Genomic DNA, 15,970 nt, shown 5'->3' with positions numbered 1-15,970 from the left:
TCGCACCAACTGTTGTCACCTTAATATAATAAAGATAATATGCCATTTAGCAGACACTTTTATCCAAAGCGACTTACAGTCATGCGTGCATACATTTTCATTTTTTTTGGTGTATGGTCCCGGGGATCGAACCCACTACCTTGGCGTTACAAGCGCCGTGCTCTACCAGCTGAGCTACAGAGGACCTTCTCACCAAGCTGCTTGGCGATGGTCTTGTAGCCCATTCCAGCCTTGTGTAGGTCTACAATCTTGTCCCTGACATCCTTGGAGAGCTCTTTGGTCTTGGCCATGGTGGAGAGTTTGGAATCTGATTGATTGATTGCTTCTGTGGACAGGTGTCTTTTATACAGGTAACAAGCTCTCCCTTTAAGAGTGTGCTCCTAATCTAAGCTCGTTACCTGCATAAAAGACACCTGGGAGCCAGAAATCTTTCTGATTGAGAGGGGGTCAAATACTTATTTCCCTCATTAAAATGCAAATCAATTTATAACATTTTTGACATGCGTTTTTTCTGGATTTTTTTGTTGTTATTCTGTCTATCACTGTTCAAATAAACCTACCATTAAAATTATAGACTGATCATTTCTTTGTCAGTGGGCAAATGTACAAAATCAGTAGGGGATCAAATACTTATTTCCCTCACTGTATATACACCTGTTCTGAAAGGCCCCAGCGTCTGCAACACCACTAAGCAAGGGGCACCACCAAGCAAGTGGCACCATGAAGACCAAGGATCTCTCCAAACAGGTCAGGGACAAAGTTGTGGAGAAGTACAGATCAGGGTTGGGTTATAAAAAAATATCTGAAACTTTGAACATCCCACCGAGCACCATTAAATCCATTATTAAAAAATTGAAAGAATATGGCACCACAACAAACCTGCCAATAGAGGGCCGCCCACCAAAACTCACGGACCAGGCAAGGAGGGCATTAATCAGAGAGGCAACAAAGAGACCAAAGATAACCCTGAAAGAGCTGCAAAGCTCCACAGCGTAGATTGGGGTATCTGTCCATAGGACCACTTTAAGACCATACACTCCACAGAGCTGGGCTTTACGGAAGAGTGGCCAGAAAAAAAGCAATTGCTTAAAGAAAGAAATAAGAAAACACGTTTGGTGTTCGCCGAAAGGCATGTGGGAGACTCCCCAAACATATGGAAGAAGGTACTCTGGTCAGACTAGACTAACATTGAGCTTTTTGGCCATCAAGGAAAACGCTATGTCTGATGCAAACCCACCACGTCTCATCACCCCGAGAACACCATCCCCACAGTGAAGCATGGTGGTGGCAGCATCATGCTGTGGGGATGTTTTTCATCGGCAGGGACTGGGAAACTGGTCAGAATTGTAGGAATGATGGATGGCGCTAAATACAGGGAAATTCTTGAGGGAAACCTTTCAGTCTTCCAGAGATTTGAGACTGGGACGGAGGTTCACCTTCCAGCAGGACAATGACCCTAAACATACTGCTAAAGCAACACTCAAGTGGTTTTAAATGTCTTGGAATGGCCTAGTCAAAGCCCAGACCTCAATCCAATTGAGAATCTGTGGTATGACTTAAAGACTTAAAGATTGCTGTACACCAGCGGAACCCATCCAATTTGAAGGAGCTGGAGCAGTTTTGCCTTGAAGAATGGGCAAAAATCCCAGTGGCTAGATGTGCCAAGCTTATAGAGACATACCGCAAGAGACTTGCAGCTGTAATTGCTGCAAAAGGTGGCTCTACAATGTATTGACTTTGGGGGGGGTGAATAGTTATGCACGCTCAAGTTTTCTGTATTTTGTAAAAAATTATTTCTTGTTTATTTCACAAGAAAAAATATTTTGCATCTTCAAAGTGGTAGGCATGTTGTGTAAATTAAATGATACAAACCCCCCCAAAAATCAGTTTTAATTCCAGATTGTAAGGCAAGAAAATAGGAATAATGCGAAGGGGGGTGAATACTTTCGCAAGCCACTGTAAATACGATATAGCCTCTTTTCCAATATCCACACTAGCATACCATTTAGAAGACATGGCCAGTACATTATTCTTCATTCCATGTGGTATGCTAGTGTGGATCTTGGACAGAGCCTGACAGCCAGTCCCAAATCAGATTTGCAAACATCTGAGTGACGTGCAGGAAAATTCCCAGCATGCATTGCATTGCGTACCTCCAGCCACCAGTCCTGACTCTCCCAGTTGGATGGCCACGCCGAACCCTCCCAGCTTCACTGGAGCACTGTTTTCTTTAGACGCTAGGAGGACACAGTGGGGCTGGAGGAGGGGGAGAGAGTGAGAGAGCGAGAGAGAGAGAGAGAGAGAGAGAGAGAACATGTATAATTTATTTTATAGAATACAGTAGCTAGTATAATATACAGTGCCTTCAGAAAGTATTCAGACCCCTTCCCTTTTTCCACATTTTGTTACGTTACAGCCTTATTCTAAAATTGATTCAATAAATAAAAATCCTCATCAATCTACGCACAATACCCTATAATAATAATAATAATATGCCATTTAGCAGACGCTTTTATCCAAAGCGACTTACAGTCATGCGTGCATACATTTTTTGTGTATGGGTGGTCCCGGGGATCGAACCCACTACCTTGGCGTTACAAGCGCCGTGCTCTACCAGCTGAGCTACAGAGGACCACATAATGACAAAGTGAAAACAGGTTTCAGAAATGTTAAGGTCCCACAGTTGACAGTGCATGTCAGAGCAAAAACCAAGCCATGAGGTCGAAGGAATTGTCCGTAGAGCTCCGAGACAGGATTGTGTCGAGGCACAGATCTGGGGAAGGGTACCAAAAAATTTCTGCAGCATTGAAGGTCCCCAAGAACACAGTGGCCTCCATCATTCTTAAATGGAAGAAGTTTGGAACCACCAAGACTCTTCCTAGAGCTGGCTGCCCGGCCAAACTGAGCAATCGGGGGAGAAGGGCCTTGGTCAGGGAGGTGACCAAGAACCTGATGGTCACTCTGACAGAGCTCCAGAGTTCCTCTGTGGAGATGGGAGAACCTTCCAGAAGGACAACCATCTCTGCAGCACTCCACCTATCAGGCCTTTATGGTAGAGTGGCCAGATGGAAGTCACTCCTCAGTAAAAGGCACATGACAGCTCGCTTGGAGTTTGCCAAAAGGCACCTAAAGGACTCTCAGACCATGAGAAACAAGATTCTCTGGTCTGATGAAACCAAGATTGAACTTTGGCCTGAATGCCAAGCGTCACATCTGGAGGAAACCTGGCACCATCCCTACAGTGAAGCATGGTGGTGTCAGCATCATGCTGTGGGGATGTTTTTCAGCTGCAGGGACTTGGAGACTAGTCAGGATCGAGGGAAAGATGAACGGAGCAAAGTGCAGAGAGATCCTTGATGAAAACCTGCTCCAGAGCGCTCAGGACCTCAGACTGGGGCAACGGTTCACCTTCCAACAGGACAACGACTCTAAGCACACAGCCAAGACAACGCAGGAGTGGCTTCGGGGCAAGTCTCTGAATGTCGTTGAGTGGCCCAGCCAGGGCCCGAACTTTACATTTACATTGACGTCATTTAGCAGACGCTCTTATCCAGAGCGACTTACAAATAGGTGCATTCACCTTATAGCCAGTGGGATAACCACTTTACAATGTCGCTCCACTTTACACTTTACAATGTGTTTTTTAAATATTTTTTGTTATCTCTTTTTTATTTTTTATTTTTTTCTCGTTTTTTTTTATTTATTTTAATTTAGGTTATTTTGTTATTTTTTGGGGGGGAACTTGAACCCGATCGAACATCTCTGGAGAGACCTACTGGTAGACCGAAAAAACTGTTTTTGCTTTGTCATTATGGGGTATTGTGTGTTGATGAGGGAAAAAACCCCAATTTAATCCATTTTAGAATAAGTCTGTAACGTTACAAAATCTGGTAAAAATCAAAGGGTCTGAATACTTTCCGAATGCACTGCATAACCTAACATTTGTACCACAACTACAGTTGCATAAATAACTCTAAATTAAGCATATAGGAGGAACTGATCTTTGTTAACCGCTCAACAAAGAATAGTCGCATGTGCGCACTCCCTCTGAAAACATTTGGGGAAAATATCCTTTCTATTTTATTCAGCTATGTTCAATTGTATTCTTCATAGTATAAAAAAATATGCCACAGAATTCTAAGCAAATCTTGTCTGCTAAATGAACTAGTGTAGCCCACAGCCATATGGCATAGCCAGATCAGTACCTAACATAAGGACAACTCAGAGTATGCTATTCTGTCGTTCTGAAGTAGACTACATTTTCTTAATATCATGTTTCTTTAGACCTGTCTAAAATAACGATGGTGTAGGCTATATTAAATGGATTTATTAGACTTTTTTAAATTTAGATGTTCCAAAGTTCCACATCAGTGGCTTGTATGCCACACGTGGAAGCTAAGAGATGCAAAATGTGTTTATGTTAATTAACGGTCAATTACCGTGAGACCAGAAGTAATTTGCATGACAATCACCGGCTGACTAAATGTCTTGACCGCCACAGCCCTAGTTAGGGCTACAGCCATTAAAACTTCATTACAGAAAACCTATATATCAAAGACAGTGATGCTTTCACTACCAGCTGTTTGAAGATTCGCTCCAATGAAGCGCCCACACATACGTGTCAATCTGTTACCAAGAGTTGCACACGACGCCACCATACCACAGTTTAGTAATATTCTCATGCAAGGACAACGCAACACAAACTCCTGTCTCATTTTCAACACAGACACAGAGTTACTTTTGTCTCCATTTAGTACTAGTTTTTTAAAAGTTTTTCTCAAAATGGTGGGTTGGACCAAGGGTTAGGTCACAGCTAGTTCTCCTGGGTGGTAGACTAAAACTGGGCTGATGCTTGAACCATAGTGGCTACAGAAACATTGTTTTGAAAGGCTGTAGCACAAAAAAGATCTGCAATCGCTGTTCTATATAACTAACATACGTACTTTAGGTATGCTATATAATTAGTGTATATTGGTGGTCTGTGTTCTTGGTGGTTGCTCTAGCATGTGTAAATCAGCAGTGGGCTGGGCCTTAACCCCCCTTCATCAGATTTGGCACTTCGACGTTTTACAGCTTTCGAGACTAGAGCACAGCTGAAGGCTGTTAATAGCTGGAGGCAAAGCAGAGGAGAGGAAAGAGAGAGTGGGAGAACAGCAGATACCGTGGGTTCTAAAGAAGAGAACCTAAAGAACTGGAACCTTCGACTACAGCCATCTATTTAGAGCAGCTCCAATTTTCTAAGAAAGAGGGAGAAATAGCTAGAGCAAAACAGACTGGATTAAGAAAAGACAGACTGGATTAAGAAAAGACAGACTGGATTAAGAAAAAACAGACTGGATTAAGAAAAGACAGACTGGATTAAGAAAAGACAGACTGGATTAAGAAAAAACAGACTGGATTAAGAAAAAACAGACTGGATTAAGAAAAAACAGACTGGATTAAGAAAAAACAGACTGGATTAAGAAAAAACAGACTGGATTAAGAAAAACAGACTGGATTAAGAAAAAACAGACTGGATTAAGAAAAAACAGACTGGATTAAGAAAAAACAGACTGGATTAAGAAAAAACAGACTGGATTAAGAAAAAACAGACTACTAATCTCTGAAGATAGAGAGAAAGTGAGAGAGATCTACTGCCACACAAGCACATTCACATAGAGAGAAGAGAAACAACCTCTCAAATGGACACAATTCACAGGGTGAGTACTGTGTGTATTGAATGACAAGCTGTTGCCAGATTAAAAAATCACCTTCTTTATGTGCTGTGAGAGATTGTGTTGCCTTTCTTATTTCAAACCGACCTCATTGTTTCTTTGATTACATCAATTCCAAATGACATTCTCACAGTGCAAAGAGCAAGTTCTTTCCTTTAACTGGATAGAGCCCAGAGTGATGGAATTACACTGCTACAAAATACCACCCGTAACATTTTCCAACCATTTCAAGGGTTAACTGGCGGGCCTCTGAAGTATTTTGCAAGGGGATAAAGTTTTGTTGAATTAAAGACATGCTCTGGAACTTTGGCGACTACTAAGTATTTTTTAAACCTCCCGCTTTGGGCTTGATGTGTAGTTCATACATGCATAATTTAAATTATGAGCAGAATTACTGTTTTACCTAAATTAGCCACTTGAGAATTCAAGTAAAAATCGATGTTATTTCCCTCATGTTCCACTATAGGCCCGGTGGTGTATTCAGTGGTGGTCAGTCAGCTGGGCAGTGTGTGCTCAGTGCCTGAGTGATGTATCATTTATGATTAGTGGATTAGGTGCTGATCTGGACCTAAATCGTCCAGTTTGGCCTCCTGCCATCAAAACAGACCAGCACTAATAAGAGCGAAGAACTTTCCCAAGAGAACTATCTGGAAGAATCAAGAAACACATTAACTTAATCCTGAATCTATCGAGTTACAACAAAACACAACTGCTTTCCTTTCTCCCACTCGCCTAGCCAAAACCCCCAGTCATGCTGACTTTTGGTTGATTTAAGGAAGTAGACAACGTTTCTGGCTGAAACTTTCTTTTTCTTCACTTTGTCCCCTACGCAGGACTGAGAACTGAAGAGTGAAACTGACGTCATGGCGAACATCTTCCCCGCCAACGTCACTGCCTTTCCCTTTTCCAACTCCTCCCACCCACTCGTCGCCACGGAGACAACCTTCACGACCCTCTTGCCCACAATCCCTGACCCCAGGGAACACTGTCACCTTGATGACAGCTCCCTCCGGATCCCTCTAGCCGTCCTTTACTCAGTCCTCTTCGTCTTGGGCCTGGCCGGCAACATCCTGGCTCTCTGGGTCTTTCTATACGTCCACTCCAAGAAGAAACCTGTCAGAGTGTTCCTCATCAACGTAGCTTTAGCCGACCTGCTACTGGTCATCTGTCTTCCATTCAGAGTGCTGTACCACAGTAAAGGGAACCGCTGGGACCTGGGCCCCACCCTCTGTAAGGTAGTGGGGAACCTCTTCTATATGAACATGTACATCAGTATCACCTTATTAGGGTTGATCAGTGTGGATCGCTATCTGAAGATCCAGCGTGGTGCCGGGGGCCAGTACCGCATCAAGGCCACCAGATGGAGCCCCGCCATCTGTGGGATGATCTGGGTCCTGGCCCTCGCCTCCGTCATACCCATGATCCTCCTCTCTGAGGGCAACGAGGAGTCTGACAAGTGGGTTTAATTTTTCATGTTTAAAAAATGTAATCCTTATTTCTCTAGGTAAACTTTTTTGATATTCTTTATTTCAGTAGGTCCCACATTTTGAACAATTATACTAATAGCCATTTTATTTTCTACGAATCCCCCAGATGTTTCCAGTATAAACAGCGTCAACGTGCGAAGGGGAAGGCCTACTTCAACCTCTTCCTGGTTGCCGCATTCTGGCTCGTGTTCGTCTGCCTCGTGGTGTCTTATGGGAAAATCGGCATCAAGCTGCTGAGGCTATCGAGAAAGAAACCAGACTTCCCCAACGCGGCCCGCTATACCCGCACCGCCAAGAAGTCCTTCTTTGTCCTCTTCCTGTTTATCGTCTGCTTCGTCCCCTATCACATGGTCCGGGTGTTCTACGTCGTCTCCCAGATCAGCGACACTTCCTGCTTCTGGAGGGGCGTGGTCGACAAAGCCAATGAAGTGGTGTTGCTACTCTCTGCCTTCAACAGTTGCCTGGACCCTGTGATGTACTTCATGTTGTCGGCGTCCGTGAGGAAAGAGACCCTCCGATTGTTCAATAACGTGTTCCGACTGAGGGACCCGGGGTCCAGTGTGGATTGTGGGAGGAGCCTCAGGGAGCAGCCAACTGTTAGTTTCATCAGTAATCCGAGGAGTAAAATAACTGTCCAGCCCTGCCTTTAAGTGACATAATTATTTTTAGACATTAAAAGCTTGGGAAACTATATTAACATAAATGTTCACACTATTGGTATACAGTATATACTGCAACATTGGTCCTCAGTAAAAACCAAAGTATCAATTTGTCATAAATAACTGCATTTACAATAAAGAAAGACTTGTTACATCAGAGAATGAGAATAGATGACTACAACAAGTAGATACTCTAGGCTAGCTCATAGTGCTAAATAGCAGAGTTGCACCAGAGACCATAGAGAAAGCGAGACATTTCATAGGCTCCTTTTTTCTTGTTCATATACAGTCAATTAACTAAGTAGACCAGACCAAGCTGCTATCGCATTGGTGCTTATGGAAGAGCCACCCCTTAAGTAGACTGGAACTGTGCCAATTTCTTTCAATGGTAAAAGGCCTTTTTGTGTCATCTTTATAATCCACCATCTTTGGTAGCACCACCCCAAGTTGCGGGCGGATTTAATAAAGTGAAAACAATACCTTAAAATCATTAATTAATTAATATCATTCTTGTGCAATTTAGAGCGCATTCGGAAAGTATTCAGACACCTTGACTTCTTCCACATTTTGTTACGTTACAGCCTTATTCTAAAATGGACTGAATAAAAACAATTCCTCATCAATCTACACACAATACCCCATAATGACAAAGCGAAAACAGGGTTTTCAGAAATGTTTGCAAAAGTATTACAAATAAAAAACAGAAATACCTTATTTACATAAGTGTTCAGACCCTTTGCTATGAGACTCGAAATTAAGCTCAGGTGCATCCGGTTTAAATGTATCATCCTTGAGATGTTTCTACAACTTGATTGGAGTCCACCTGTGTTAAATTCAATTGATTGGACATTATTTGGAAAGGCACACACCTGTCTACATAAGGTCCCACAGTTGACAGTGCATGTCAGAGCAAAAACCAAGCCATGAGGTCGAAGAAATTGACCGTAGAGCTCCGAGACAGGATTGTGTCGAGGCACAGATCTGGGGAAGGGTACCAAAAAATGTCTGCAGCATTGAAGGTCCACAAGAACACAGTGGCCTCCATCATTCTTAAATGGAAGAAGTTTGGAACCACCAAGACTCTTCCTAGAGCTGGCCGCCCGGCCAAACTGAGAAATCGGGGGAGAAGGGTCTTGGTCAGGGAGGTCTTGGTCACTCTGACAGAGCTCCAGAGTTCCTCTGTGGAGATGGGAGAACCTTCCAGAAGGACAACCATCTCTGCAACACTCCACCAATCAGGCCGCTTGGAGTTTGCCAAAAGGCACCTGAAGGACTCTCAGACCATGAGAAACAAGATTCTCTGGTCTGATGAAACCAAGATTGAACTCTTTGGCCTGAATGCCAAGCGTCATGTCTGGAGGAAACATGGCACCATCCCTACGATGAAGCATGTTGGTGGCAGCATCATGCTGTGGGGATGTTTTTCAGCAGCAGGGACTGGTAGACTAGTCAGGATTGATGGAAAGATGAATGGAGCAAAGTACAGAGAGATCCTTGATGAAAACCTGCTCCAGAGCGCTCAGGACCTCAGACTGGGGCGAAGGTTCACCTTCCAACAGGACAACGACTCTAAGCACACAGCCAAGACAATTTAGGAGTGGCTTCGGGACAAGTCTCTGAATTTCTTTTAGTGGCCCAGCCAGAGCCCGGACTTGAAGCCAATCGAACATCTCTGGAGAGACCTGAAAATAGCTGTGCATCCAACCTGACAGAGCTTGAGAGGGCCTGCAGAGAAGAATGGGAGAAACTCCCCAAATACAGGTGTGCCAAGCTTGTAGCGTCATACCCAAGAAGACTCGAGGCTGTAATCGCTGCCAAAGGTGCTTCAACAAAGTACTGAGTAAAGGGTCTGAATACTTATGTAAATGCGATATTTCAGATTTTTATTTGTAAAATTACAACCAGTTTTTGCTTTGTCATTATGGGGTATTGTGTGTAGATTGATGAGGGGGAAAGAACTATTTAATCAATTTTAGAATAAGGCTGTAACGTAACAAAATGTGGAAAAAGTAAAGGGGTCTGAATACTTCCGAATACACTGTATATCTATAGGCTACATTAAGGTTTTTCTTTCATTATTTTAAGCCAGGGATCATCAACTAGATTCAGCCGCGGGCCGATTTATTTCTTGAGCGGATGGTCGGTGGCCGGAACATAATTACCAATCATTTGTAGACTGCAAATTGCCTGTGTGGAAATACTTGGGAACAGATTTCCAAAATTAAAATCAATTGGAGCTGATTTCCTGGTGTTTTTAAAGTATTTTATGTCCAACAATGAAAAAATAAAATAATCATTTATTATGTATTTATTTTTTGCTCAGAAAACTTGGGGCCCAAATAAAACCACCCGCAGGCCACATTCGGGAATCCTGTTTTAGGCTATCTGGCATTAGTGCATAAGCCTAAACTTTAGGGCTTAACTATACACGTTCACCAAACTGCCTACATGCCAATCGCCAAATGCTTTTTGGAGCAATCCACGGCAGCAAAAAGGACAACGTCTGAGTTAACTTCAATAAGAGAAAAGCTGTGAAATGGAGAGTTGTGAAATAAAGTGAAGGGAGGGCCTGAAAAGTCATGTTTTGGAAAGATTTGGTGAAGTGGTAAAAGAGGATGATAGCAGTGCCCGCTATGTTAGGTGTGATGATTGTAAGGCGCTATTTAAATTCGACAGTCACAAGATGGGGACATCAAATAGGCCTATGGCAGGTCAAGGGAACTGTAGCCTACTGTTCAGATGGGTTCAATGGAACCTGAAATCTGGACACTGACTGTAGGTCTATAACCTCTCACATAGCCATAATATTATATATATATATATATATATATATTAACTCCTGCAGAATTAAACATTTGATATACACCAAATGTAGCCTAATTTGGACTTGGGAACAGGAATGAAGAAATATGATTTCTTTCTTTCAGTATCTTGAGAGAATGCAAATGCTCAGTTAGATACCGTCTGTAGAGGAGCTATCTTGATCAGCATCATAAAAGCTGATTGTATTTCAACCACATAAAATATGCATCCAAGCCGAATTGACATCTTATCAGAAACATTTTCACAGCTTTCTATTTCCTTACAACCGGTCAAACTGATGTCATTTGAAAATGTTGTACAGAACATCTTTCCCGTTTAGTTTTTTTTAGTTTTTTTGAGTTATGGCTTTCTGACTGTACACTGTACTGCATGATTGTAGCTAGTGGGTTTACTAACACGTTAGTTCTAGTAGCTATGTTGACTGTGATGTGACAACGATGTAGGCTGTGTGTAGCGGTTAGCGGTCATGATATGAAGGTTTGGCTTGGAAAGTTTTTTTTTGCCTGGTCACAATGTTTTGTGCATTGAAGTCCACAAGCAAAGGGAAAATGTGAGAGGAGGAGAGTGCACAGATAGTTGCGATAAGGAATTATATATACAACGAGCAAACTGATCATGCTGTTTTTATGTGGCTGCTATGAAAGTGAACTGTGTTTGTGTGGGATCAGGGATGTATTCATTCCGCCGATTCTGTTGAAAAACATTTCTTAAACGGAAGCAAACGGAACGAAACGGGTATAAAAAGACCTACATTTGTTCAATAGAAATTATAATTGTGCAACTGTTGGACTAATGATTACTCCCTAGATCAGCTAGATGCAGGCAACAGTGTGCAAGGCGGTATTGAATGTGTCACTGTGTGTCACCTTGATTACTCAAAATTCTTGACGTTGTAAACTTTCACACATAGGCTAGGTTGTAGCAACCTCATGATGGGTATAGGGAAAATTTGAGTATCATGTAGTAGCCTAAACCTATTGATGTTACATTGAGCTGGGTGAATGGAATATGAATGACAGTCATCCAATATGCTGTAATAGAAATAATGCCATGCTCATAAAAAAAAAAGGTCCTCCCTAATCTTAAACGGCACCGACCGCCACTGAGCTGCATGTATCTATAGACAAGCTGACTAACAAACAGCCTACCAAAATGTCGGAAATTATAAGCAGAAACATAGCCTATCTAAATCAGGCAAAAAAAAATCCTGCACCCCCTGCCAAAAAATCGTTCTGCCATCTCTGACTGTAGCCTACAGCACATTTTCTATATTAGCGGGTTAGGGTCAGGTGTGGGCCTCAGATTTTCACTTTATCACATATAGTCGGGCAGTTGAGGATAGATTATTAGCAATTGCGGGCGGGTGTGGGTGAACAAACAGCTGACCCACGCACCACTACTAACCACTACAGAACGCCCTTGTCTGGATACACACGGTATTACTCTGACAACTTTGGCACTGGGTCGAGATAACGGTGAGAAAATAGCAGGGATTGACTTTAAAGTCGGAAAAGCACTTGCCCATCGGCCAAGTCAGGAGTGTTTCTTGGGTGCCCGAAGATATTATTAATTGCCCGAAAATGTTATTTAGCTATTTACACGCAGAATTGCCATATAGGCCTATTGCCTGCCTTTCACCTACAGATAGGGGAGGAATCAGAAAGATCAGTACTGGAATTCTTTGTATTTTGGTTGTTATCAGTTAAAGAAATTGTCAGAGCAGGCTCAACTTGCCCGACTGCCAGAAATGCCATAAATTGTCCGTCTTTCATTTAAACAATGGGGAGGAACCAGAAAGACCTGTTTTAGACTACCGGAATTTTTGCAGTTTCACACACAAACAAAAACATCTGTCCAATGAGGCAACCTCAGCAGAGCAGGCTCAACTTGCACCACTGCTCAGTTCACAGGGTAAGTGGAGTAAGCCCTGAGGTAGCCTGCCCCGGAGCCACAAAAGATTTGGAGTCAGAAATGTACCTCGCTAAAAGATGAGCCACTTTCATATGACTGGTTATCCCGAGTTGAACTCAAGAGTTGACCAAAGTTGCCTCGCTAACTCCTAAAACCTGCTTCATAGGATACCCCTCTGGTTTGTAGGAGTAGTTGGTGAAGTCACCAACAGTTACCTAAGGAAAGTGGGTAACAGGACTGAGATAGGTAAGTAACAGGGATGTGGTGTATTGGCAAAGGAACTGGGGTCTATGAGTAACAAATAGGGCATTTAGGGCTAGGATATGGGTGTATCGGTACTTGATTCTATCAATATTAGGGTATTGGCATGTGGGTGTTAGGGTTAGGGCATGGGGGTAACAGGGCTGGGGTGTGTGGGTAATTGGGTTTAAGTTTGTGGGTAAGTGGGTGGATGTATGTACAGTGAGGGAAAAAAGCATTTGATCCCCTGCTGATTTTGTATGTTTGCCCACTGACAAAGAAATGATCAGTCTATAATTTTAATGGTAGGTTTATTTGAACAGTGAGTTACAGAATAACAACAAAAAAATCCAGAAAAATGCATGTCAAAAATGTTATAAATTGATTTGCATTTTAATGAGGGAGATAAGTATTTGACCCCCTCTCAATCAGAAATATTTCTGGCTCCCAGGTGTCTGTTATACAGGTAACGAGCTGAGATTAGGAGCACACTCTTAAAGGGAGTGCTCCTAATCTCAGCTTGTTACCTGTATAAAAGACACCTGTCCACAGAAGCAATCAATCAATCAGATTCCAAACTCTCCACCATGGCCAAGACCAAAGAAATCTCCAAGGATGTCAGGGACAAGATTGTAGACCTACACAAGGCTGGAATGGGCTACAAGACCATCGCCAAGCAGCTTGCTGAGAAGGTGACAACAGTTGGTGCGATTAATCGCAAATGGAAGAAACACAAAATAACTGTTAATCTCCCTCGGCCTGGGGCTCCATGCAAGATATCACCTCGTGGAGTTGCAATGATCATGAGAACGGTGAGGAATCAGCCCAGAACTACACAGGAGGATCTTGTCAATGATCTCAAGGCAGCTGGGACCATAGTCACCAAGAAAACAATTGGTAACACACTACGCCGTGAAGGACTGAAATCCTGCAGCGCCCGCAAGGTCCCCCTGCTCAAGAAAGCACATATACAGGCCCGTCTGAAGTTTGCCAATGAACATCTGAATGATTCAGAGGAGAACTGGGTGAAAGTGTTGTGGTCAGATGAGACCAAAATCGAGCTCTTTGGCATCAACTCAACTCGCCGTGTTTGGAGGAGGAGGAATGCTGCCTATGACCCCAAGAACACCATCCCCATCGTCAAACATGGAGGTGGAAACATTATGCTTTGGGGGTGTTTTTCTGCTAAGGGGACAGGCCAACTTCACTGCATCAAAGGGACGATGGACAGGGCCATGTACCATCAAATCTTGGGTGAGAACCTCCTTCCCTCAGCCAGGGCATTGAAAATGGGTCATGGATGGGTATTCCAGCATGACAATGACCCAAAACACATGGCCAAGGCAACAAAGGAGTGGCTCAAGAATAAGCACATTAAGGTCCTGGAGTGGCCTAGCCAGTCTCCAGACCTTAATCCCATAGAAATTCTGTGGAGGGAGCTGAAGGTTCGAGTTGCCAAACGTCAGGCTCAAAACCTTAATGACTTGGAGAAGATCTGCAAAGAGGAGTGGGACAAAATCCCTCCTGAGATGTGTGCAAACCTGGTGGCCAACTACAAGAAACGTCTGACCTCTGTGATTGCCAACAAGGGTTTTGCCACCAAGTACTAAGTAATGTTTTGCAGAGGGGTCAAATACTTATTTCCCTCATTAAAATGCAAATCAATTTATAACATTTTTTACATGCATTTTTTCTGGATTTTGTTGTTGTTATTCTGTCCCTCACTGTTCAAATAAACCTACCATTAAAATTATAGACTGATCATGTCTTTGTCAGTGGGCAAACGTACAAAATCAGCAGGGGATCAAATACTTTTTTCCCCTCACTGTATATATTGGGGCTGAGGAATAGGTGTAAATGTCTGTTAATTTTATTATAGGCTGAGTACGTTTATATGCAAACTAATAATTAGATATTAAACTGATTATGGCAGTAGGCAGAATATGAAATAGTCATGTAAACACCTTACTCTGCTTATCTTAAATCGGCGTTAAGGTCGAAATCGAAGTAAGCATAAACCGATTAAAACACCTGGTTTTATTAGAACATGTAAACGCCTTAATCAGAGTTCCAGCAGTGTATTTGATCTGCACATGTGGCAGCACCAGCAGCACAAGCCTCCCTCTTTAGCGCAAGTGAAGTGTGTTTGGAACAACTGAATGTATGTGTCTTAGAAGTGGTTTTCACATACAAACTTTATTATTTCCGAACTCAGAATCAAATATGCTTCACAAAAATAACATATTCGCTGTGGTAGAACGTTTATTTTGATCTGCGATTTTCTACATTTTCAGAGTGCCATCAGGTAGCCTGATTTCAGATGTGTCCATGTAAACAGGATTATCAGGGAAATCGTTCTTCTTACAAAGCATGTAAACATTTTAAACAAACTATTATATTAATCTGACTATCCACAATAATCACATTATTGTGTGCATGTAACCGCACTCACTGTACAGTATGTTCTTATCGGTCACAATTGCTCCCCCTCTCTCTCCCCTCCTCTACCTCCCCCCCTCCTCTCCCCTCCCCTCCCCTCCCTCCTCTCCCCTCCCCTCCCTCCTCTCCCCTCCCCTCTCCTTCCCCTCCCCTCCTCTCTCTTTCCCCTCTCTCCCCTCCCCTTCCTCTCCCCCTCCCCTCCTCTCCCCTCTCTCTCCCTTCCTCCTCCTCCCCTCCCCTCCCCTCTCTCTCCCCTCCTCTCTCAGTTACCTAAGGAAAGTGGGTAACAGGACTGAGATAGGTAAGTAACAGGGATGTGGTGTATTAGCAAAGGAACTGGGGTCTATGAGTAACAGACCCTTTTTCTCTCCCCCTCCCCTCCCCTCCCCTCCTTTCCTCTCCCCCTCCCCTCCTCTCCTCTCCCCTCTCTCTCCCTTCCTCCTCCTCCCCTCCCCTTCCTCCGCCTCCTCCCTTCCCCTCTCTCCTCTTCCCGACAGCGTTGGCTATACCCTGACCTCTTCTACACACACGTCAAGCCCTGGCTCTACCTGGCCCTGTCGCTCCTGGGTTTCCTAGGCAACGGCCTGCCCATGCGTAACTGCTGGAGGTCGGGGCGGACACCAACCATCATCCTGACCCTTAACATGGTGACCTCTGACCTCTTGCTGTGCGGCAGCTTCCTGTTCCGGGTGATGTA

At 43.4% G+C, this 15,970-nt stretch overlaps 2 protein-coding genes across 18 annotated transcripts in view; one reads left to right on the top strand and one right to left on the bottom strand.

The window, feature by feature from the left end:
* LOC121536583 (peripheral plasma membrane protein CASK-like) overlaps positions 1-15,970 on the bottom strand; it is a 218,932-nt gene that overhangs the window by 60,405 nt on the left and 142,557 nt on the right. For all 17 annotated transcript variants that reach the window (XM_045211626.1, XM_045211630.1, XM_045211628.1 and 14 more), the window contains exon 6: positions 2,154-2,256. In XM_045211626.1, coding sequence (XP_045067561.1) covers positions 2,154-2,256 — 103 coding nt within the window. The remainder of the gene's footprint in view (positions 1-2,153; positions 2,257-15,970) is intronic.
* Positions 6,578-7,929, top strand: LOC121536171 (probable G-protein coupled receptor 34). The gene is made up of 2 exons (XM_041843448.1): positions 6,578-7,170; positions 7,308-7,929. The coding sequence occupies exons 1-2, from the start codon at positions 6,578-6,580 to the stop codon at positions 7,849-7,851; spliced, it is 1,137 nt and encodes a 378-aa protein (XP_041699382.1). The 3' UTR covers positions 7,852-7,929.

The sequence above is a fragment of the Coregonus clupeaformis genome, chromosome 37 (genome assembly GCF_020615455.1).
Source record: "Coregonus clupeaformis isolate EN_2021a chromosome 37, ASM2061545v1, whole genome shotgun sequence".
NCBI lineage: Eukaryota > Metazoa > Chordata > Actinopteri > Salmoniformes > Salmonidae > Coregonus > Coregonus clupeaformis.
The sequence above is the reverse complement of the archived record's forward strand: the minus strand, read 5'-3'. Positions and strand labels throughout refer to the sequence as shown.

Bases quoted from the DNA above. Each gene is read 5' to 3' on its own strand.
- LOC121536171 (XM_041843448.1), top strand. From the start codon at position 6,578: ATGGCGAACATCTTCCCCGCCAACGTCACTGCCTTTCCCTTTTCCAAC. The intron at 7,171-7,307 runs GTGGGTTTAATT...CGAATCCCCCAG, and splicing joins GGCAACGAGGAGTCTGACAA to ATGTTTCCAGTATAAACAGC.